This window comes from Ptiloglossa arizonensis, chromosome 6, assembly GCF_051014685.1.
Source record: "Ptiloglossa arizonensis isolate GNS036 chromosome 6, iyPtiAriz1_principal, whole genome shotgun sequence".
Lineage (NCBI taxonomy): Eukaryota > Metazoa > Arthropoda > Insecta > Hymenoptera > Colletidae > Ptiloglossa > Ptiloglossa arizonensis.
In genome coordinates this window covers 26,765,047-26,789,433 of record NC_135053.1, presented here as the reverse complement: position 1 = coordinate 26,789,433, position 24,387 = coordinate 26,765,047, and the positions used below count along the sequence as shown (strand labels likewise).

Here is a 24,387-nt window from a genome sequence, read left to right as displayed (position 1 = left end):
CGTGGATTTCAAAACGATGATTACGCAACTTTGTACGCTTAGCTCGCGAACAGTTGAATCGAAACGTGCAGATCTGTGATACGCTACTGGTATACCAGGTAACATTTCTTACGCAACTCGATCATCGATGGAGAAGATTCGTGTTTTTCAAAGTAACGCTCGTAACTCGAATAAAATACCCTCGTATCGATGAAAATATTACTGAAACGCTACCCTATACTTGAATGATTTTATTCGATTGCAATACTTTATTACAACAATTTGGTACATAAATATACATACAGTTTAATTTCTTTTCGCTTAATGTATCTGTCAACAATTTACCGACAATGAGTACTATAGTAATGCGAACATTTTGTTTACGTTCTTTCTTAAATCCGACGGAACTCGGCCTCCGTCGCAAGTTACATATTGTTACACAGCAGCAACAGTTCCAGTCGTTCGAATGTAGATCTACGAAGGGAAAGATGAGCGGTGGACTGGGGCTCCGCAACATTCGGGTCGTCGTTTTGACCAAAGCTTTGCGTACACCAGTAATAACGCGTACTGTCTCGCAAAAAGATTTAGTCGAACCGGATGACCCGTTTGTCCCGAGTGTGGCTCTTTGGTGAGTCGTGCTTAAACGTCGGAACGACGTTTCATTCTCCTTTTGACGCGTTTCGTTAAAAAATGCTTTAACTCTTGGGAAGAAATTGTAACGCGCGTTAACGTTATATCATAAAATGCTCGAATAAAGTTTGTGTCGCTTTGGATGAGTGAGTGAGTGAGTGAGTGAGTGAGTGAGTGAATGAATAAGAGAGAGAGAGAGAGAGAGAGAATCTTGTTGAGAAATTTATTTAGAACATGTGTGCACACAAAGTATCGTGTAAAGCTCTATCGTTGAAAACTTACTTTCTTACCTTAATTGCAGCTTTTACTTTGTGTTGAAATATCGTTATTCATTGAATTAACTAAATTCAACGTAACAATGTTCGGATGTTGTATCGAGAAGATCACTTACGACACATATTTCGGACCGTTGTGCTGTGAAAAATACCTGAGTAAACGATAATAGTCGATACTCTTATCAAACCCATCGTAAAAGCGACATTTTTTAAATTTGTTATCAGTCTAATAAGTACACCAGCTGTGATGCAATAAATCGTGCGCGAGTTTCCGATGCTAGAATCTCGAGAAAAGAAACAAACGAGAGAAAAAAAGAAAAGAATACCGCCGATGAAACCACTGCCGAAAGATAAGGTAAGGTATTCGATTGAGAAGAGCGAACGATTCGAGAAAGAACGAGCGGCGTGTTTACCTGGATCGAGTTACTAAGCTCTTCGACGTACGTTTGAACGCATATTGCGGCCCGCCAGCGGATCGAGACGACTCGCGTCACGTTCCGTACGAAATCGACCGATAATGCCTATTCGATGAACAAGTGGCGTCACTTTGTTCGTCGAATGCCAAGAAGACCGCGACGGACGGGTTGGTTACGGATTCGAAACGTGAGAAATGCGCGAAGGCTCGATACCGTCGGCGGACCGTAATACTTTGCTTTGCTTTGCTTTGCTTTGCTTTGCTTTGCTTTGCTTTGCTTGGCTTGGCTTGGCTCCGCGAGCGTAAAGGGTAGCTTTCGTTTTCGCTAGAAACGATCGACCGTTTCACCTAGGGCATCGTTCCTTCGCCAAGTCCGTGGACTTGAACGCAATTTCCTGTCGACCAATCGAGCCGTTTGACGTTCACTACGACTTCACCTCGCCGGATTCCTCTTTCAGCTGTGGATGGGAAACGGTATTTGTAATCGCAGAGACACTTTTACCGCTCTGCAGGCTAGAATGACTCGAGGAGCGACTGTGACTCTGGCTTCCTGCACCGACCGGTGTTTGCACCAATGGTTGCGGAGGAGTTCTAGCCCCGGATCCATTGATCACCGTGGAATTGGGTTGCAGTTGCATGTGGTATTTGTAAATATTCTCCGTACTCTCGACGACTCCTACATTTGGAGAAAGTTTCTTTAGTCGATATCACCGAACCGACCGACTTAAATCGAATCGCGTCGTTTTCCGAGTCGCATAATATTTACCAGCTTGTAGATTTAAGCTACGCCCACGAACTCCGGTCTCCTTCGAGGGGGGGCTCCACCAATTGACAAATGTCCCGACCACAGGTACGTGTCTGAGAATACCTTCTTGCCACAATTTCTCGGCGTTTTCTCTCTCCAAGTCTGTCTGCGCCGCTTCGATGCCTCGCTTCACCACCTCGGATATAGTGTCCAGTAACTTGGAACTAGCTTCCACTTCTTGACCGACTCGTAAGACCAAAGACAGCAACTGGGCTACGTCTGGGAAAATAATTGTCTCGTTCGATCGGTATTTACGCATCGGTATTCACTCGCTCGTGTAAGCGTCAAAGTATTTCGCTCGTTACCTGTCTCTTGCGTAACCATTCCAAATCGTATGTAGGCTAAACCGTCGGCTCCTTCGGCCAAAGAGAACGCCGCGTCCCTGCTTCGTAAAGCTTCGACCAGTTGCGTGTTCAATCTATTCAATTCGTCCTTCGCCTGATCCGTCATAACGTGAATCCAAGTGGGAGGAGCGTAGCGCACACCTCCCAAACCTGCCCAACCTGGCATCTCCACTAAATGCAACGAATCGTTCTCCGAGACTAACTTTTCGAACGTTTCTTTGTGTTCGACGGTCGCCGTTAGTATTCCCTATTAAACGGACGATAACGATTAACGCATAAGAGAAGAACGCGTCGATCGACTGGTACTCGATCGTAGCGCGATTGTACTTGAACGAACTCACTATCTGTTGCTCGAGGCAAGCCACCATGTTGTCTATATCCTCGGTCGACGGAGGTGGTTCCGAGTTTTCTAGAGGGCAAATGCGAATCGCCACGCCGTGGTGTTCGATCTCGCATAGCTCCACGTTCTCGTTGTCTCTCTGAAGAATTTGCCCTAGCCAGGAATTCAAATTGTCGTAATACGGGGGAACGCGTTCCGTTACTTGAGAATCCCTGTCCGGGGGCAGAAATTGAAATACCAAAGCGCTGGCCACCGCTTCGAAGAGTTGCGGATTGTTAACAGGATTCGTTAAAAGCTCGTTTATCGTGTACGATCCTGTTTCCCCTCCTGGTGGTTGACTCTAAACGACGATCAATCGTACATACGATTACTTAACAATTACGTACGAAACAACCTACGTATTATTCTCACTGTGACTTACCAGAATCCCTATGCAAGACAATTTTTTGATTTTATTGTACAATTCCTCCACAGCCAAGAAGCATCTCTTTAATCGATTATGTACACCGTCTCGGCCTAACGCTTGCAGCGTGGCCCATAGCGGCAGAGTCGGTAAACGTCTCGACAACGAATCTGCCATTAAACACGACACCAACGACAGAGTTGTGTCTCTCGGAGTGGGTCGACCACCTTTAGTATCCGTTAGCCTGTACAATGTCTATGCGGACGTGTTAAGGACAGATGCTGCATCGTTTCCTTCGTTTTCGAATCATTATTTAAAAGGATACAACTACTGGCAAGGATGGTATACCTAGCCAAACCCCAAGAGGTAACGTAATACTATCCGCCACCCTTGATGGCTGAAAACGAAGAACGTTTTATCGCGATGGTTCGTTTAACGTTGACGAAAAGGAATTTCGTAAACTAAAAGTAACACCGACGCACCAGGTCTTTCGTCGAATTATTTAACGCTAACGCGGAGAGAGAATGCCCTCTAAGATGAAGCCAAACATTGTACTTGTCGCAAATTGCACGAAGCCTAGCGATGTTGTCGCAGTGTCCTGTCAATACCGAACCCGCTTCGGCCAACACAAGTAGCGGCGTTACACTGTTGGACTGCGTGTCTTCCGCCAAACGTCGTTCTAAAGCCGAAACGTCCATACTGTACCGTGACCCGAACATTGTATTGTGGGGAATGGGTCTTACGCAGTGAAGCGGCAACGAAAGCTAGAAAATACAAAATATCTTTTAACGGGTGTTACCAACTTCTCGTTACGGCAAATGTAGAGTGTATCTCGTACCTGTCTGCACAAGTGTTGCACCACACCTAGAGGCGCGGCCACGGAACTGTAAATCAGAGGCGGCGAGGCTGCGAGAGCTGTGAAACCCTCTTCCATGTACCGAGGATATTTTCGGTGTAGCGCGAGCCTGGTTACTCGGACCAAACCTTCCAGGTGATCCTCGTGAAACGAGGAGGCACAATCGACGAAACGGAAGATATGGCTCAGCCATCTGGTGGTGTCGGCGGCCAAACGACCGGCTAACTTTTGAGCATGCGATTTTGGAAGTGCGAGCGCGTAAGCGGAAACGGTGTGTGTAATCAACGCCAATTTCGCCGGCTCCGTTAATACTGGCAGAGACGTCACTTGACTGGTTGCTGTCTCGGTCGAGCCATCTTCGGCTGCTTGCGGGGCATCGTCGTGAATTACCAAATCCTACAAACGATTCGTTATTTTCTCGTACATATTACGTACGTACGTATATATATATATATATATATATATATATATACACACAATATATTGTGTACAACTATGTGATCGAAATTGAAAATTTACGTTCATAACTATTGACTATGTTAATTAAGTAGAATCGCATAATTGTGTAATGTAATTTCGTTGATAGATGCGAAAACTAATTCTACCAGCTATTGACTATTACCGACTACGCAATGATGACGTATCGAGTATTAACTATTCCCAAACGTATACTGTCGACGATTCGCTTTCCAATCAACTATACCGTGATAATTTTATCATATTTAACATTACGTTACGTGTAAAGTGTATAGTTTACAGAAACGTGTACGCATAATAGTTACAAACACATTCGCGAAAATTGATACGATGCACGGTACAGTTGTCAGCCAACGTTTTCAACAAATGTAAACTCTGATTCCTCGGAACGTTCGAATTTGTTTGCTAATACGTCTTTCAACGCGAAACAACGTAAAAATTACATTGCGTACATATTTCAAAACAGCCGCTACTTCGTAGTTCCGCTAGCGCAATTGACCGTTTCGCGACGATCGTACGACCACGTGACGAGCGCTCGTCGATGAACACAAAAGTACGAGCCAATCGGGGGGAGAGACTCGTAGAAACGACCAACAGCGGCGAAGCAATGGCTTTTGCTAGCGTTGTATTTACCTGAATCAAAGTTAATATTTCGTCAGGAGTTTTCGATTGCGAAAGAAACCCAGAGGGATTGTTCCAGGTGGTACCGCCACCGTCGGCTGCCCTCTCTACGGCTTCCTCGAGCCTCGATATCACTTGGGAGGCTTGAAACTCCAACGCAGCCACTTCGTTCGATGTAGACCCACCTCCGGCACTGACCTGTCAAAATTATAGAAAAAACCTGGATAATGTCACGCCGGTGGAACCGAAAACTCTCTCGACACTTCGAAAGGCACTATTACGTTATCGAGCACTGTCTTGATCACGGCTGACACGAACCTCGAGTATGTTTTGCGTTATACTTTCCATCGTCGCTTTATCGTTTGTGTCAGTCCCCTCGGCCATCGTGGCAGTAGTCGTCGTGGCGCAGTGCTGTCGCAACTCGTAGTGCGTTCGTTGCGTTCGCGATCGGGCACTGAAGAAAAATTTTTTCTATCGTTTTCCCTTCTCTCTGGATGAAAATAAATCCAAGTATTGGATTTCGTATCTCGTGTGGAAGAATCTTTGTACTTTTCGCGAAATATACTTTAATCACACGAGAAACTGCACAAGGTAAAATACAAAGATGGTAAATGTAATCGATACGGCCCTTATTTTATCGATATGGCTGTTATCGCAGCGCCAGTTGTTCAATTCGTTGATTAACTCGAAATCCATTACTTTGCATACGAACCGGCTTTACCAACCCACCTGTGTTTTTAATTTAAATGTAAGAACTCGCTGTATCGTGTTTTCGATCAAGGATCGTTTAACGATATTTTACTGTTTGCCAATTTGTAAGCTGACAGAGTTAAGTTTGCGTACACGTACACTTTGAGTAAATGTTATAGCGGAATAGAAATAGAAATTGTTAAGATATGTAAAAATTAACGGCAAAATGGGATCGCTAAGACCGAAGTCTTGGTTTGATTATACTTATCGGCTATCGCGATAGACTGGCATTTTTAGTTGCGATAATAAGTAAGGCCATTTAGATAAGTGTAAAATATATTTCCGTTAATAAACCGCATAATAACGAATCACGTCTGCTCCTTTCGTTGCGCGTTTGCGATTATATTTCGAAATAAGAAAAATATTGTAAGAATAAGTGCTTGCCGCACACGTAAAATCAATATACATCATTTGAACAAGTTATTATGAAAAGAAGGTAACAAAATTCAGGCATTCCAAGAAACAAGTTTGTGATTTATTTTTACCACATCTTTTTATTCATTTACCGTCTTCGTGTGATTTTAAGCACAATATTTTACATACAATTTGTTAAGAACGAATTTATCCGAATAGTTGTGCTCAAGGCAAAGAAAAATTGAAAAAAGAGAAAGAAAGAAAGAAACAATAAGAATGGTTTTACAAACTAGATTTAGAAACAATAAGTTTGTATAAAAGAATATTATTTGTACACAAAATGTATATAACTGGAGGGGAATAATTTTCTTGTTTGGTGCTAACTGGTTTTGAAATTATTATAAAACACTATCAAACTCCGTGCCCGATTTTTACAATCTATATGCACATAAATTAATGGTTAACGATTATTCAATTTTAACCGTACCACCCACATTTTCAATACTCTTCTTCATTTGTTCCGCCTCTTCTTTAGGAATATCTGTCTTGATTATCACCGGTGCGTTCTCGACAAATTTTTTAGCCTACGCGTAAAAAGAGAAATACAATGAGATAATCGAAAACACTAACAGCGCAAGATTGGACTAGTCGGTAATAAAATGAGTCGCATCACCTGTACAAGATTGCAGTCCGGTAATATATTTTTTATTTCTTTTATTAAACCAACTTTTTGTTTCGCGTCGAAAGATACTAGTTTAATGGTGAATGCACTTTGCACTACTTGCGGCGCCTGCTCTTCTTCCTAAAATAATATTGTTAGACGTAAATATGTTCTTGATTTCGCAATAATTCCTAAAGAAGGAAATTGCACGTACCTCGATTTTGGGTGCCAAATTAAGACTACTCGTGGCCACTAGAGGTGCATCTGGCAAATTTAATCGTTTTTTTAGCACCTCGCTTAATTGCGCTACTTCCAAAAGATTCAACGTAACAATTTGATCGGCGATTTGGTTCACTTTAGAACCAATTTCCAATTCCTTGTTCGTTACAGTAGAAGGGGGTACCACGGATTTGTCGACGGCAGCGACTGCTTCCATTTGTTGAACGCAACTGAATCGCAAAGGAGATCAAAAGAAGATTTATACCGTTTGATGTATAAGATAATCGGATACTCGAATACGGGGGAACTATTAGAAAAGTACAGAATGCGCATACTGTAGTATTAGTTGCGATGCTAGTAAAAGGCGAAAATATTTTCTAAGAACCTGAATCACAAACGCATCGTGAATTTATAGTCCGTTGTATTACTTTTTCGAAAAAATTATATTCAAGTGCTGTTATCAACTGGAACAAAATTTATCGATGTTTTCAAATTTGAATTATTCAATTGTATTGCACTCTATGTTCGCGATTAATAAAGTTGTGGTCCTCGTTTTATTACAAAGTTATAAAAACCTTTGCGTAACATTTACAACTTATTTCCATTTTTAAACGGGAAAAACATGGAGATCACCTTGTCCAAGTATTGTATTAAATTCTCCGAACGAAGCGATATTCATTGTTATTCTCGATAGTATGTACGATTTAAAAATGTAGAGAAAAGTGAGGTTATACAATCACGTTTCTCTAAACCGAATATATTTGTGAAATGGACTTCCTACCATTTGTGAAATTGACGAATTTGATGGATATTACGTTGAAGGTTAAATCGTAATGCGTTCATTGTTTATTTTAACAATGGTATCTCTTAACGTTTGAACGAATACTTCAATTGCACAATACTGATTGCCGATTATATACATATACGAGAAACCACAAATGCACAAAGTAATCGAAATATTGTCCGTTCAACGTAAAAATGAAGCACGATGAAATAAGATCACGTGACTGCACAGGGCCGTGTTGGCAGTGGGCTATTTTTCAATTAGATACAAGTTACCATTTAGGTAAGTATTATAAATAAATAGTAATATTATTGGTTCCATTTAAAAACTGACAACAATTTCCCAATGTTGTTTCGTTTTGTTCGACAATGTAATTTTGCTTGGCAAAAGTAAACGAAAAGACAGAAGGAATCAAAGTTCCTTCGATATTTTCCAATAAGTTTCATACTCTTCTTCTTGATTCGTTGAAGCTGTCCGAAATGCCGGCTTCACGAACATACGGTACGTATGCATTGGTATCTACGTATAGCGATGAAGGTTCGCTGTGTAACTTTGTAATGTGTGTGTGCGCGTGCGCGCGCAAATATAACTTAACGATTCCAAAATATAATTAGGTAGTAAGTAAAAGAAGGATTCTTTGAGGAACAACGCACAGATCGTTTATCGATCGTTCGTAACTATAATCACGAGAGTCCGGGGATGAGAGTACCAGACTACGCTAATTTTATTCATCATCCGCAAGGAGGTAAAAATTGATCGCATGGAAAAGATTCCTGGACCGTGTTCTCGCCTCAGCGCGACCATTTTTGCGGTCGAGTCCTTGGAGCGACAATGGTCCACGCATATCGGAGCGATGGGAAAGATGAACATCGTATCTCAGATTCGGTTCACTTGCAACAGGAAGCGATCAAAATAATGTTCTTCGTTAAGTTTCTTACGAAATGGAAATATTTATTAATTATGTTTAAATTAATACATATAAGGTCGTAGGTACAGTACACAGATCATTATGAATACATAACGGTTATCGAGTGAAAATAATATACAACGAAATATACAAATTCTCTGCTGTAAAGTACAGTTCTTTATACAATTCTTATACTGAATTAATTATCTTACTAATTACACAAGTTAGTATATCGTTTCCACGATTTATCGTAGTTTCTTTACACAAGAAAAACACTACGAACCAACATATGCAACGTATGTATTTTACTAAAGTAAACTGTACAATTATTTTTGATTGGCGCGTTGCTATAACTTTAAAAACGTTACGTATTTGCACTGTTTTGATTTCCCTTTTGAAAAACTTTGTTACCGTTATCTATATCGATTTCATTGAATAACAATTTTATACGTTTCCTTATTTATCAGTATTTTGTTCACGGTATAATTAAAAATAATTGGTCGAACAGCAGCATAGTTTCGCTACAAATTTACATAACAACAGAATATCAGTCTGTTCTTCGAGTAATGGTAACTCGATGCAATAGTAAAGATAATCAATTCGTCGTTTTCGAATATAAATTATATTACATCAACGAAGAAACAATTTTTGGGGGAAATATGACACGAAGGACATTGACGAATTAACAAAGTAATTCGTTCGATCAAACTTTACACAGCTCCTACCGATGTACGAACCAGTTTTAATTATCTAAATTCGTTTCTCTTGCCGCAGCATTGTGCGGAAGCAAGAAAACGTACTCTTCGACGTTTCGAGAGAAATATTAACGGGCAAACAACAAGCATCGATACTACACCTGAAGCGTTAATTCATCGACGCGGTTGCAGGCAGTAATAAAAAAAGAAGAAGAAGAAGAAGAAGAAGTAGGAGAAGAAGAAGAAGAAGAAGAAGAAGAAGAAGAAGAAAAAGAGGAAGAAAAATTAGTCTGTACAAAGTTAATTCAAGGACGGGTCAATGACCATGAAACAATTGTTTATCAATGATCATATAGAAAGTGCGTTTCATCGAAACTACGATCGGATACAAATCACTGTTTTGTGGTATAGTTACATTCTACCGCGTACGGCGTGACGTTACAAAACGTATGCCCTATAATTACTTATGCGTTTCGTTATTTAATGTATCGTAATAAGGCGTTTTCGATGTCCGACATTTCCTCGTACGTAACAAAGAAGAACGTAAACGTTTGAATTTTTATTACCCCGTACAAACACTCGCGACAAATTTGTTGTTACGACTAGCTTAAACAAGATCTCAAAGGCACCCGCATCTCTATTTTCTTATTTTTTTCATTTACACATCGATACGAAACACGAGTGTGAAACACTTAAACTCGCTAGGATCTACGGTAGTCGTTAAATTAGAAAAATCGACGTTTAGAAATTCTTAATTGCAAGACAGACATGTACGTTCTATTAAAATATAAACGAAGAAATTGTAACGAGTGTAAAAATTGCCCGATGCGCTACACGGTACAAAGAAACGTTACAAAATTCTGACACTTCTGGGTAAAAATAGTTTTACGAATATTATTGTGACTAGTAGTAATCGATATACTTTTAAATAGGAAAGGGCTACTTTTGTCCAATAAGAACACGGGGAAATTGAATTGAAAAAATGGACTCGAAAATGTTGTTTACACTTTCTATGACTTTGGTGTAAAGTTTCCGTAAAGAATGAAAAATGATAATGTTCGTTTAATTTCGTTTACTTGGAACGACACGAATGAATTATTGAAAAAAATGCTTTCTATTTAAATTGATGTCTCGCGATTGTAAATACAAATATTGTTCAGGATGCAGGTTCTTAATTGGATCTTTATCGAATTACTATTCTCAATTTTCCTGTACTAACGTAATCATTACTATATTGCAATACGTATGCGTGTATGTATATACATGTGCATGTGCATGTGCATGTGCATGTGCATGTACATGTACATTTATATATATATATATATATATATATATATATATATATATATATTTATTTATTTATTTATTTATTTATTTATTTATTTAATCTTTACATATGTATATAATAAACGAAAGAAAACGATATCGTACTAGTCTACAGACGCGCGTAAATGGCTCATTACCGTGCCATACTCGCGGCGATCCGTACGATAATATGCGATTCAGAATAATTCTAGAATACGAAGGAAACATATTATCCGATCTTATTTATACGCGTTTCATTTTCGTTTTCAAATAAATACACGACTATCACATTATACACGTGTCTTACCGATTCCCTCTCGTTTGTTCGATATTGGTCGCGAGTCATCCTCTCTCATCCCCTCCCAACCTCTACCCGATACGTTCTTCACCTCTTTGCATACGTATTCTCGTTTGTCATCTCTTCTTCGCGAAGCACGCGAAACGATATTTAGGTACGAAGGATCTGTACAAAATAAATACTCGACGTATTCGCGATTGACGCGAAACGAGACCTCGAACTCCGACGATTTTCTAAAGCTGCCAGGCAATACGAAAGATTTCACTCTTTTCGACTTGGCCTTTTACCCCTACCGTTCAATACGAATCGATCACGGTCCTTCCTTTCGGCAAGCGACGCGCATCGTCGTTCGTTAAGTAGATTTCGAACTAGGGGGAACACGCGGCCGGAGAAAGTTTTCTACGAAAACAAGATGGTCGTCGTTCTCCGTGCCTATCGATCTTGTACTCGTCCAGTACTCTACTCTCCTCTCGTTTACCGGCGGTACGAACTCTAGCTCGGAACGCGAACAGTGAGTCGAGCGTTCTCTTGCGCATTTCAGGGAAACACATTGAGTCTAGCATCGAATTTCTTTAAACAATATAGGTATCTAGGCCTCTAAGGCGTAGCGAGTTTTTATAGAAAATCTAACGCCGAACGATATCAGCCAATGGCATCGTTTTCTCTCTCGGTTATCGCGCACCCTCTTCCGACGAAGCCACGTTGACGACGAACCGTTACCGAGGTAACCGTCGACAAGCCCTCCTTTTTCCGCGACATTCTCGGCGCGTGCCGATCCTCCGATGAATCTTCGATCGGATTTGTCCGGATCCTCGATCAGCGATGCAGCCTCGTGAATAGACAGTCTTGTGTCTCAGCAAGCTTCTTCTCGAAGCCGTGTCCGCGGTGTCGTTTAGCTCTTCGAGTGCACATTGGTCTTCTGCGCTTTCTTTTTCCTAGCCGCGAGCATATCGTAGAACGGGTTGTGCGATATGCTTTGCCTGTAACGATTAATCAGAGTTGGTCCCGAGAAGCGATTCGTTCGGTCGTTCGGTCGTTCGGTCGTTCTTAGAAAGCGGAGACATAGTTTTCATCGCGTAGTCTTCGGTTCTGAAAATGAACTCGGAACGACTAAGTGTAAAAGGGATTACACGGAACGTGAACATTTCTATAACTCGCGTTAACGATTAGTTCGAAGACGAGGTTATTCGGAATTCGGAATTCGGAATTCGGAATTCGGAATTAGGACGCGATACGTCTTCCCGGTTGCGTCTCTGCTCGAGATGTCTTTACACGTGTTTCGTACGGAACGATATACTTTCGACGAAGCTGGTACCATCATTGATTCGAATCGACTTCGAAAGTAAGGTATACATCGAATCTTGTATTTCAAGGAGTAAGAGAAATCGGTAGTTGCGGAAGTAACGGCGAGTAGCATCGGTTCAGACGTTTTACTCGAGAAAGCTTGGAAAAAGTCATCGAGCTTACCGCAAGACACACCGTTACCGTTAACGTCATCGGTCGTTGATTTTGCAAGAATCGTCCTACGTATACCTACGCTAGTCGTTTTTTTACATATAGTTTTTTCTGCTCGTTTACGAAGGAGGTTCGCGACAGCGTGAAAATACGAGGGGGAAAGACGAACCGCGACCTCGATGTTTGTTCGTTAATTGCTCGCGGGTCGAAGAACGCACAACTTACCGCACACACTTGATCCATTCTTCTTTCTCTTCGTCCGTGGCCGCAGACATTCTGTACACGGTGTGTTTACCTGCGATAAACGAGAAATAACGGTTACGGTAATCAGTTGCAAATAAGTGGCGGCAAAAGAGGTGAGAGTTACGTTAAAAGGTAACTGAACCTTCGCGTTACGTTCGACGCGCACTTGAATTCTTTATTCGGTAGATTGCGTTATTTATTCGGTAATTACGTGGTCCGGGAAGCGAAAAATTGACAAGTTTGTACGCGTGTTAGGAGTCACCTGGTTCGTTCTCGCTTCAAGTTACAGCGCTCGCAGCCGTGATCGAAACCGAAGACAAGTCCGAACAACTTATCGTAAACGCTTCCTAACGTGTCGATATACCGCGTAATCCGCGTAACCTGCGGTATCAACGTACCGTAGTTTACTTTGCGTATAGTTGTCAACTGTACGACCAGTTGCGGTCGCGGTCGCGGTCGCGGTCGCGGTCGCGGTCGAGGCGATAAAAGACGCATTATCGATGGCACTTTAGTCATCGACCGGGTTGTAACGCGAATAATAGCGATTACAACGACCGATAACGTAATCGTTACGATCAACGATGGCCGTAATTGCCGGAGAAAGCATCGTCAACGAGAGCACGTTGGCCGCTAGGCGAGGAAAGCCGATCGAAAACGCTAGAAACGAAGAACGTTGAATCGATAACCGGGGAAGCGAATGTTTCGTCGCGAGGTGAATTTCGGTTCCGCGTTACATCGGTATACCTTCGACCACTTTTCCCTCGCTGTCCGTTTTGCACGCCTTGATGAACTCGGAACCGGCGGCGTAGAGCTCGAAGCAGTGCGGTTTGTGCCGATCCTGTACCTCTCTGACCTGAATGTTTTCCAGCGGAATGATGCCTCGTGGCTCCTTGTCCGTGGTGTACTCGAAGTAATAGAGACAGTTGTCGTTGAGTATGAACCACCGTCTCTTCCAGCTCTTGTAACGTCCGCCTGGAACAGCAAACGGCCCGTTTAAAGCCGGGGGTCGATGCACGATTCCAGATCCGCGTTATTTACCTGCTGTCTCCGTCAGGGCAGCAGAGGGACAAAGCGATACGATATAAGAAAAAAGTAGGTAACGATCGTCGTCTTGTCGTTGCGAGAGTCCTTTGGAACAGCGATTCTCGAAATGTCCGAGTCGACGTCGAGGTTGACGTTGCGGTCGACGAGATCGGTGATAATCGATCGTTGAAACGCCTACGAAGGTCTAGCGATCTCACCGAGGGCTAAAAATCTTTCGCTCGGGGCGACAGTTTGGGAAACGCTGTTTCAGGGTGTTCTCGCTCGCTGGTTCGTTCGTTTGACCCTGTTCGATCGGTTGCGTCCGGTAACGTCGATCGAACTTGGAACGACAGGATTCTCGATGTCTCGTGGTCGAGACACTCGCTCGGCTTTGTACTCGGTGTAGATATTCTACCGGGAGAGATACCGATGTTTCGATGTTTCGATGTTTCGATGTTTCGATGTTTCTCAATCGAACGCGTAAACTTTTATCGTCTCTCGGCGGGCTGGTGTTCCGAATAACGATCGACGCACCGTAAACGACTTTTCGAACGGCGCGCGAAACCTTCCGGTCGAACATCGGTCGCACCGAGCTCCTCGCGATTCTACCTTTACACTCGTAATCGTCCATGCGAGGAGAAGAGAGTTCGCGGAATCGTACGGAAGCTATTGCAGCGCAAATATTCGCTGCACGAAACGCGCCGTGCGTAGCAGTCCTTCCTTTCTTTCGTTAACGTTTTCGTCCACCCAAGATTTTCAATTTTTCGGCCGGCGGCGGTGTTCTTCGATGAACAGTGGCAGCTCGTCGGCGTTCTATCCCCAGCATCGCGCAAACAGGTGTTTTCGTTTCAAATCGTACCGAGTCGAGTCGAGTCGAGTCGAGTCGAGTCGAGTCGAGTCGAGTCCAGTCGAGTCCAGTCGAGAAGCGGTAGTCGTGTACCAAAGATTACCTTGCTTCCAGAGCCAACCTTCCTTGTCCGGGTTGAAGAACGTGTGCATCAAGTCGTTGCCATCGTCTTCCGGTATTTTGAACGGTTCCGTCTTTATACTTTCGTACAGACTCTGGAAGAAAAAACAAACAAACAAACAAAACAATCAACTACAAAGCTATGAAATTAATTTTTTACAATTTCTCGCGATATCGTTCGATCGTATCGTTCGTTTATTATTATCGCTAGTCAGATTTTCATCGACAAATTTCCGATTTATTTTTTCGATTACTTTTGCGCATCGCGATCCTCTGATTTCCTCCTTTCGTAATTGTGACCTTTTTTCTTTCGAATCGGAGAACATTGAAATTAGTAGGTCGCGGCAAGGAAGAAAATTACGATTCTTCTTCTTCTTCTTCTTCTTCTTCTTCTTCTTATTATTATTATTATTATTGTTACTAATATGTTTGAAACTCGCTAACGGTACACTTATCGACATCGAGCGGAAGAGATTCAAAGGACTCGTCGGATTCAATTTTCTTTCGAGTTGTATTACGAGTTAGCTCCTTGCCATTTTTCATCGATCGATAATGCATACCAGGTTACGTCCGCGGACGTTGGATCTATACAGACCCGTGTAAAAACTTGTACTCTTACGGAATTTTTATGCAGAAACGAGTCCGCGCGTTCGTACGCAACGAAGAGTATTCGTCGTTATTGTAAGAGATACGAGTTCGCGAGTCTTAAAGGACGCGCGAAAAGGAAACTCGGCGATACGTTTTCCGAAATATTCGACGAGTAGTTTTCTGTCGGTCGAATCGACGAATCGTATCTCGGGAGAACGATTTTTGCTCCCGACCACCGAGCGTATCGTTGCCACGCTATGGCACTTTGCATAAATCTATCATTAAGGAATCAATGCAACGGACTTCCCCGTTAGTCCCGTGTACTCTTCTAATAATCGCGATCCGGCGAGCGACTCGTAAAGCGCGCCAATTGCTTTATATCCTGGCCACGAATCGCGCGCGTATACACGCGACCATCGACCACGGACCACCGACCACCGACCACCGACCACCGACCACCGACCACCGACCACCGACCACCGACCACCGACCACCGACCACCGACCACCGACCAACGACCAACGACCGACGACCAACGACCAACGACCAACGAACCAACGAACCAACGATCAACGACCAACGAACACCTTTCGGTCGCCTGGTTCGACGCTCGCGATGACGTATACACGTCCGGTGTTGCGCGCTCGGTCGTTATTATATTGTTTATCGCGTTTCTTAGGATCCACTTGCTTCTCGAACGATCGCGCGTTCGCTACCTGTGCGCTATCCGGCAGAGAATATCGAAAGAAATCTCTTAAATCTTTACCCACGAACGATCGAAGCATTTCCGACAAACTGGGAGAAAATCTAACGGATACCTATCGCGGTGTACATCCTTTGTCCGGTATGTAGTATTTATCGCGTAGTATCGAATAACGAGTGCACAGTGTCTAGTCGGTATCCAGTATCCGTTTAATATCGAAGCGCGCCAACTGACAACGAGATATCGCGAAAGCAGTCGATTCGTCGCGCGGTATCGTGTCGGTACAACGAATCGCAACGTACAATTTCGATATCGAGGTATACAGTTTCGGCCGATAGTCGGAGAATATCGCGCGTTAGAAAAACGGCAAATTGAAATTATAGCAGCGTTCGGTCGCGTTGAACCCCCAATGAATGTTACAACGCGAATATTTCCTATGCGGTCGCGTTCGGTAAAATTGATACATCCGCGCGATACCGCTGGTGTAACGGAACGAATTAGTATATTTCGCGGATCCGGGAGCTTTCGTGGCGTCGATTCTCCCGAAACTGGACGGTAAAGCCGAAACGAACGACCCTTGCATCGAATGTCGCGCGCGTAAACCGGTAGGTGTAACTACCCGCGACGAAAACTGAGCAACAATTCGTTCGTGTACCGTAGGGAGAACTTTGGTGCAACTTGTCGTCGCACTGCTCGCACTCGTCGTAGGAGGTTCGGATCGGTGTTCGCGAGCATCGATTCGTAAATACTTCCGTAGGTATTGTCCGGTACTTTGAGTCGAAAAGCGGAGCAACGTTTCGAAATCGGGCATCGGCGCGCGACGGCCGCGTTGAGCAACACGTATGCGTGTATCCTGTCCTATCGGGCTCGACCGGCTCCCGTTCTATCGATCGTGTAGGAGTTTCGACGCGAAAATTTCAAGGGGTTAACGTTTGTTCCGCGGATCGTTAGCTCGGTACGTTGAGCGGGATTCGTAAAAGTCCCGACTCGAGGGTAAACGAGTACGCGTTTAACGAGTAACGGCTAACGGGTGTCCGGGTGCTCGGGTGCTCTGGTGCTCGGGTGACGGGTGACGATTGGCGACAAGCAAGCAAAACTGCTCACCTCGAGGAGTTCGCGAGGTAGGTCCCCGCCGTTGTTGATGCCGCGGTTCATGGATATGAACTGTTCGACGCTCGGTTTGTCCTTGACGCTCGGATTGTGCAGGGAGGTGTTCAACATGATAATGGCGAAACTGAGGACGTAACAGGTGTCCGTGTTCGTGAATATGTTCGGGTTCAGCTGGCAGTACCTCTGCGCGAAACACTCCATCATCCGATCGATCTTCTGCGCCTCGCCCGGCAACCTGAACGACCAGAGGAACTGCCGAAGTGCCTGAACCAGGATCAGGTCCGTGAAGTCGTGCAACTCGACGAACGCGCGGAGCACCCTCTCGTTGAAATCGTGTCGTTCGCCCAGGTAGTCGCCGATCGCGGTTTTGTTCAGGCCTTCGCCCTTGTAGAGGAACTGGGCGACGTCCTCCGGGGTCGGAGCGAGGAGATTGTGCTCGATCAGGTACTCGATGCCTTTCTTCGGGTCCATGTTGAACTTCTTGCGGCCGATCGAGGTCTGCTTGGCCTTGTTGGACGGCTTCGTCTCGTCGGCCGCGAGACCGCCGCCCTCCATCGCCTCCATCTCGGCCACCACCTCGCCCAGCTCATCTTTCAGTTGCTGGAAAAGAAAGATGGGTGTCAGAGAGTCGCGCGACAATGGGTTCCTCGGTGGCGCGAGTAGGCGCGACCGAGGATGTCCGTCGCGTTCCCGGTTCGTTGCCAGCGATCGATTCGTTCGGGCGTTGCGATAACGAAACGTTCTCGAGTAACGACACTTTCCGCGCGATAACGGGCCGAGCGCAGCGCAGTTCGGAGGATTCGATCGACTCGCAAAATCTGCTCGCCGCGTTAACCGAGATTCGGCAGAATAGTGTCCCATTCGTTCGTTCCCTTCGAAGGCCGATGCCAAGACGGTGCTCGTACTTTTCTTTTTTTTTCTTCTCTCCTCGAGACATTTCGGTCGAGATCGTGGAAATATCTTGCCTCCCTTTGGGAACGGCAACGACGGATCGTAACCGCACCACCGTTTCGATTTCAAGTTCCAGGTTTCTCGTCGTACGTACGTACGTACGTACACGATCGGTCGAGGTACCCTCTACGTTCCGTCGCAATTATCGAAAGTGGTCGACGGCATAATTCCGGTTGCTCGTTGCAGAGAACTCGTACAGCGGTTTCTCGCGTTTCGGACGAAAAAGCGTTCGACGAACAGCGAGATTCACGACGGCCGGCCTCGGGTCTCGTGTCTCCTCTTTCGGCGGTAGATGGAAATTCGATTCCGATCTCGATTCGTTAAAGATTTTCGAATCGGAGGAACGCGGCGCGCGAATTTTTTTATCGTTTTTCAAATTTCTGGATTAAATTGTAAACGAAAGAAGTTAGTCGATCGATTCGAACGAAACGGAGCGAGATTGCGTCGGAATCTAAATAGAACTCTGTCTCGAAACGGTCCTCCGATTCCGCGTAGGTTGTGGGTACGTGTGTACTCGTACAACACGTATACACAGATACTATGCATGCACGGTATACGTGTACGCGAGTAGAGCTCTCGATGCTCCCCGGAATTTTCAGCTCCATTTTCCGGCGATCGTCCGGCGATCGTCCGACGACTCGACCGTTAACATTATACGGATCGAGTCGCGACGAATCGGTGCAACCTGCTCTTCTTATTCTTCGACGATTCGTATCGACGGTTCAAACGTTTCTTTCCGTTCAACGATCCCAACCGACGCAAACGTCGCGTTGCGCAATTATCGAGGTACGTCTAAAATCAATCGTGCAAGGAAATTCGCCCAGTTGGTTAAACGGCACGGTATAATTGTTTACGGAAGAACTCGTCGACTTTTATCCAACGAATCGGCCGGCTGGCTCTCCTTATTCGTGGCGTCGATCGGTGAATCGAGAACCAGTTGAACCGCATTTAAGTAGAATTCGATCGTAACGGCGAGCGTCGAATGGAAAGCGAAACGAGAAGCGATTCCGAAACAAAAGCAGTCGATTCCGTAGCGTTCGGTAGCGTTGGAAAATGTCGAGAGTCGACCGTTACCGCTTTCAACGGCGAGACAACGTCGAACTCGCAATGGGACGATGGACGATGGACGATGGACGATGGACGATGGACGATGGACGATGGAAACGATTATTAATTATCGAAGCGAACGAGAAACAACGATACGACATTGTTCGTTGTAGTTTCCGTCTCACGGTTTTGCGCCTCGAACCGTAACTTGCCACCTTCGATCTTGAACCGGATTCGGGCGTTTAAAAGGAAAAAAGGTTGTCGGGATGTTTTCTCAACCAGGCCGGAGGAAATCGAGATCGTGCGTCGCATCGCGCAGAGAACGAGGTACCGGTCGATTTGCAATCTCGGAATCGATACGGACGAAGAAACGACGATGTCGATTATTTGTCTCGAATCGCGTTTCGAGCGCTAAAACTGAATCTTTACGGTTTTCTTCGCGTTCGTCCAACTCGAAAGGATCCCGAAACGCGTTGAAAATCATCGCTTCTTATCTTCGGAGAAGAAAAACCGGACGTCGCGGCGATAGGAAGAAGGTGCCGTTTGTTTGGGAGCAGGATAAATCCTACTTAATTACCGACCAAAGGATATCCGGTCTCTAATTAACGTTCAGTCGGGTAGCTGGCTGGATGGCTGGCTGGCTGGCTGGTCGAGTGGCTGTGGCTGGCTGGCTGACTGGCCGACTGGCTGGTTGGCCGGTTGGCCGGTTGGCCGACTGGCTGGCTGGTTGGCTGGCTCTGGCTGGCTTTCTTTCTCGCGTTCTGCGAACAAGACGCGATTCCGCGAATCCTCGCACGGAGAAAATATTCGAATCGATCCGCGATTCATTGTTCCGCGCGCGATGATTAACCTCGATTTCCACAAATTGCCAAACTAGTCTCGCGCACCGCCATTTCGGTGAACGTTTCCCGCGTGCTTCCCGCCTGCTTTCCGCTTGCTTTCCGCCTGCTTCCCGCCTGCTTTCCGCCTGCTTCCCACGTGCTTCCGTGCCGGCGACAGTCGATTTCGAATCGTGCCGCGAAACGTACAACGTACCGATTATTTATCGGCCGCGTAAATGTAGTTTTCATTGAACGAAATGTATCATAAATTTCAACTTGGATTCGAAGTCCAACATCTATTCCGGAAAAAATTAATGGAACGGAAAAGTAAAATTTGAGGAATCGCGAGTAAAGATAATTGAACGGGCGACGTTCGTGTATAGAATACGCGTTGATGTTCTCTGAAAATATAATCGTTTTGGAATGGAAAAGAGGATCGCTCTCGTTGGAAGTTTTAGCGTACAACGACGACGACGACGACGACGACGACGACGACGACGACGACGACGACGACGACGACGACGACAACGACGAGGAGGAGGTAAACGTTCCGCTTCTTTTCGGCCAACTCAGCCCGAAGATGTTTATCGAGGCCCTCCGACCGAAGGAAGTGCGGTTTATTTTTAACCGAATAGATTCACGAAGCGTTCCATGCGCGTTCAGGGACCACGTGGACGTGCCCGGTACGCTGTGAAACACTTGTCGATGAGAACGCGAAGCAAGGGTCGCGCGTTACTTCGTGTCTTCGTTACGAAACGACACGAGGAAACAATGGGTACTCGAAACCTCGTTTCCTCGTAAATTATAGAGCAGAGACTTGACTTTTCTACGAAGAGCAGGCCGGTGAATTATACCCATTAGGCGCAATAGCAGCTTTCATTCGAAGAGAGAAACAAAGAATTCCCAATGGTAGGTAATATTTTCGTGCGAATACGGTTCATAGGACGAAACGAAAGAAACGGACCGTACGCGAATATGGACGCGTATCTGTACAACCTTGCCGTTATCGAAGAAGAAGAAGAAGAAGAAGAAGAAAATTACGAGAATCGAGATGGTAGGAACTTTGCGGAAACGAATAGAACACGGCGAATCGAATGCGAATTTCGACCGAGTCGAGAGAAAAGCCGAGAGTTCGTAGAGATAGAAACTGGGAAGTCATTGACCGTACGTTGCAATTATTTTCAAAGGAATCGGAAGACCTACGTTTCGATCGTAGACGATCGATCGATCGAGCGATCGATCGATACTGGACATTCGAAATTACTCGTTGTACGGTTCTTCTCTTTACTTTACGCGATACGATTTTCATTCGTCTGTCGAAAAATGGGAACAATTTGAAGGAAAAAGGGTCGGTTTAACTTTGAAGTTTGCCGTTCGCGGGATACTTCAACTCGGAGCGTAGCAACCGAAACGGTTCGTTGTTGAAAGGATCGAGTCACCTTTTTCCAAGCGACCGAACGATCCGTATATCGGAATATTATTTATTCCTCGGTTGGAGCTGTGCTCCGTTTCGCGCGAACCATTCGCTCGTGGATCGCAGCGAAAAGCCAGACCGATCCTCGATCGATGCGCTCGGACCGTTTCGAGAAGGAAAAATAATAGCGAGATCCCGAACGGAACGTTCTTTCTACGATTCGTGGGGTGGTTCCCCGTGTCCGGTCGAAGATTGGACTTCCACCGGTTAACGAAACGGAGAGGGAAGTTCATCCGCGAAGACTTTCCGCGAGGATGACACCGTGGAACAGGGAAAATCGATGGCCGCGCCCATTCCTGCGATATCCTCCTGGCGATCTTTCCCGGCCCCGCGATGGGAAATTACGCGAACACGCGACCGTAAAATATTTATTAAAGCGGGAATACGTTCCTGGAAAGAGAGCCTCGAACGTCCAAGAGAGCCGCCGGAATATCCTTTTTCTTTCGAGGATAATGTTTCGGTAACCGTTTTAATTCCGTATTTCGAGTCGAGGGCACTTACCACCTCCTAAACACGCGGCTCGTATGTATATCGAAGTTTCGGTGCGAAAGGACAACGAAGCGCAAACGGTGACGAGGGAGGGAGCGAGCGAGAGACGAGAGACGAGAGACGAGAGACGAGAGACGAGAGACGAGAGACGAGAGACGAGAGACGAGAGACGAGAGAGAGAGAGAGAGAGAGAGGGAGAGGAGGTCGCGTACGCGATGCGTTCTCATCGACGAGGGGGAGCCTCGACGATATCGGGGGACGGGGGAGGCCAGGGCATAGACGCGTTCTCCCGGTATACTATAAGAGCCGCTACGTTAACGCGCGTTATACGCCGCTCTATTTGTTATTCAGGTTCCTCGATCGACGGTTCGCTAGCCGAGGAAAACTCGGGATTTCTCCCCGTCGATTCCGCGACGCTCTTCTTTCTTTCTACCGACCCGGAGCGAACTAAAAATACCCGTTGGTTGTTGGAAATTACAACTAACCGGTGTAAAACGTCCGCTCTTTTCAAAGTTTCTATTTGCTCCCGTCAGCGGATCGAAACGAACTTTGATTCTTCGCTTTCAACGCGACGATATTTCGATTCGCGTTCGAGCCCTGGTAAATTTCTCCATTCAGAGAGAACGCTGCGTTTCCAAATAAAACGGAAGTTGTTTAATTTTAGTCCGGAGGGTAATGCGGGTAAGCTCTATCCTTTGGCATTTACTGCCGGAAAAGGAGACCGTGGGTCGTCCTAAATTTGTCTTGGACTTTGATCCTCTCGGAGGGTTCGATAAGGGTACGCGCGTACAGTTGAATCGTTGCGGGGTCGTTGATCTTATCTCGTAAGCAAATACACGTAGGTATCTGCGTAGTATAATTCCTCGAGGAAAGCGTGCCTACGATGTCTTTGCGACCGTTCGAAAGTAACGTACCATCCGTAAAAAGCGATTGGCGAGCCACCGTGTTTTTACGAACGATTGAAATTTTCAACCGGTTCGTATAATTACTGGAGAAGAACAACGCGGCTTTATCGAGCAACAGTTGCGGTTTACTCGTTCGACGACGTAGGTGTCTGGAAATGATCGTTCGATCGGTACAATTCGTGCGGTAAATGCCTCGAGCGATCTGCGAAAGATCGTTACTACGATTCGAGAAGGGAAGAAAAGGGCGACGAATATCGACTCCTTCCTGGATACTAAATACGAGGACAGCGGCGCGCGGACGGGACGAGACGAGACGAGACGAGACGAGACGGAGAGATCCCCCGGTCGTTGAGTCGCCGGGCGTACGTCTGCGGAAGGTGTGGCCGTTTCCTTTTCCTTGTACCGAACTAGCCTCACCGAAGGAAAAAGGACCGCTTTTACTTGCCTTACGAATCCCTAACGCGAGTCTAGTCTCTCGGGTTGTACAACTTGTGACTCTTCGACTCCGAACGGAAGGAATTATTCCAACATTGTCCAGCTTTCCAACTTTCGATCGATCGAAATCTTTGGAATTCGATAATTTCGTTCGAATTTCGTTCGAATTTCGAGCGTTCGCGACATCGACGCCGAAAGGAATTGATAACCCTAACGCTCGAGACCGAGTCTGACTCGGATCTGGCCGTTAAAACGAGCAATGTGCTCGCTACCGAGTCTTTCGACTCTTGGCTCCCTTTCTCATTCTATATACGTATGTAAATATATAAACATTGATAAATTCCAACTTGGAAGTCTTTCGACGTTCGTATTTCTCGGCACTCTTCTTGGCCATAGAGGAAAATGAATCGAGATTTTATCGCAAAAACTGTAATGCCGGTTTACGTGCAGTTTCACGTTTCAAAATCTACCGTACCAAAGAATGTTCGTTTACCTCGAGCTTTGATAGGCGATCCCGGCGATCGGCACTGTCTGCGCGAAAACTTGGCACTCGAACGATCGATAGAATCGAGAATACCCGAAAAGAGTCGGCAAACCCGTACGGAGACCATCGTGGAACGATCAAAATTTACGATTTCTTTGTTTTCGTCGACTTCGCTCGAACGAAATACTGTAGGCAACTTGTCGATTCAACGTAAACACTTGCTTTCTACGGTTCACGTTTCACCGAACAAACTATGTATGAAAATTTTTATCGGCTGCATCGAGATCGAGCTTGGCGTTGCTCTCGAACGATATTACGAGCTTTGAGAAGAAGGCTCGGAAGTCATGGAAGACGAGCTAATTCGTTTCGGTCGGCCGACAAATTAAGGGAGAGGAAGAGGAGGTTTGCGTCAACGATACCGAATTTCTGTCCGGTAGTAGGAAAAAAGAGGATCACAGGCCGGAAGTGGTCTTTGGTTGTCTTCGATGGACCTCGTTAACGGACTACCGGCACGATACCGTACCACGGACAATAAGTTGGCCGTTTGTGGCACAGTGGTATTGTCTGTAACGCA

At 45.3% G+C, this 24,387-nt stretch overlaps 3 protein-coding genes across 9 annotated transcripts in view; all 3 read right to left on the bottom strand.

The window, feature by feature from the left end:
* Positions 1 to 225: 225 nt before the first annotated feature.
* LOC143148520 (pyridoxal-dependent decarboxylase domain-containing protein 1) lies at positions 226 to 5,549 on the bottom strand. The gene is made up of 10 exons (XM_076314916.1): positions 5,464 to 5,549; positions 5,158 to 5,343; positions 4,030 to 4,443; positions 3,674 to 3,955; positions 3,517 to 3,588; positions 3,210 to 3,446; positions 2,790 to 3,128; positions 2,410 to 2,695; positions 2,066 to 2,323; positions 226 to 1,975 (listed from the first exon to the last, which is right to left on the bottom strand). Exons 1-10 carry the CDS (start codon positions 5,527 to 5,529, stop codon positions 1,725 to 1,727), a joined length of 2,391 nt encoding a protein of 796 aa, XP_076171031.1. The 5' UTR covers positions 5,530 to 5,549; the 3' UTR covers positions 226 to 1,724.
* Positions 5,550 to 6,362: 813 nt separating this feature from the next.
* On the bottom strand, positions 6,363 to 8,133 carry Mrpl12 (mitochondrial ribosomal protein L12). Of its 2 annotated transcripts, none has more exons than XM_076314926.1 (4): positions 7,911 to 8,133; positions 7,125 to 7,359; positions 6,923 to 7,051; positions 6,363 to 6,833 (listed from the first exon to the last, which is right to left on the bottom strand). In XM_076314926.1, the coding sequence occupies exons 1-4, from the start codon at positions 7,970 to 7,972 to the stop codon at positions 6,717 to 6,719; spliced, it is 543 nt and encodes a 180-aa protein (XP_076171041.1). In that variant the 5' UTR covers positions 7,973 to 8,133; the 3' UTR covers positions 6,363 to 6,716. The 2 variants fall into 2 exon arrangements, with proteins under 2 accessions (XP_076171041.1, XP_076171042.1); XM_076314927.1 differs by lacking the exon at positions 7,911 to 8,133 and adding an exon at positions 7,763 to 7,782.
* A 2,764-nt stretch (positions 8,134 to 10,897) lies between these two features.
* Positions 10,898 to 24,387, bottom strand: part of Step (cytohesin steppke) — a 45,239-nt gene continuing 31,749 nt past the window's right edge. For 2 of the 6 annotated variants that reach the window (XM_076315130.1, XM_076315128.1), the window contains 5 exons: positions 17,202 to 17,807; positions 14,790 to 14,901; positions 13,561 to 13,791; positions 12,799 to 12,868; positions 10,898 to 12,098 (listed from right to left, as the gene is read on the bottom strand). In XM_076315130.1, the coding sequence (XP_076171245.1) occupies positions 12,011 to 12,098; positions 12,799 to 12,868; positions 13,561 to 13,791; positions 14,790 to 14,901; positions 17,202 to 17,807 (1,107 nt within the window). In that variant the 3' untranslated portion in view covers positions 10,898 to 12,010. Of the gene's footprint in view, positions 12,099 to 12,798; positions 12,869 to 13,560; positions 13,792 to 13,918; positions 14,251 to 14,789; positions 14,902 to 17,201; positions 17,808 to 19,786; positions 19,903 to 24,387 lie in introns of those variants that run through there. The other 4 variants (XM_076315131.1, XM_076315129.1, XM_076315133.1 and 1 more) reach the window with 3 other exon arrangements.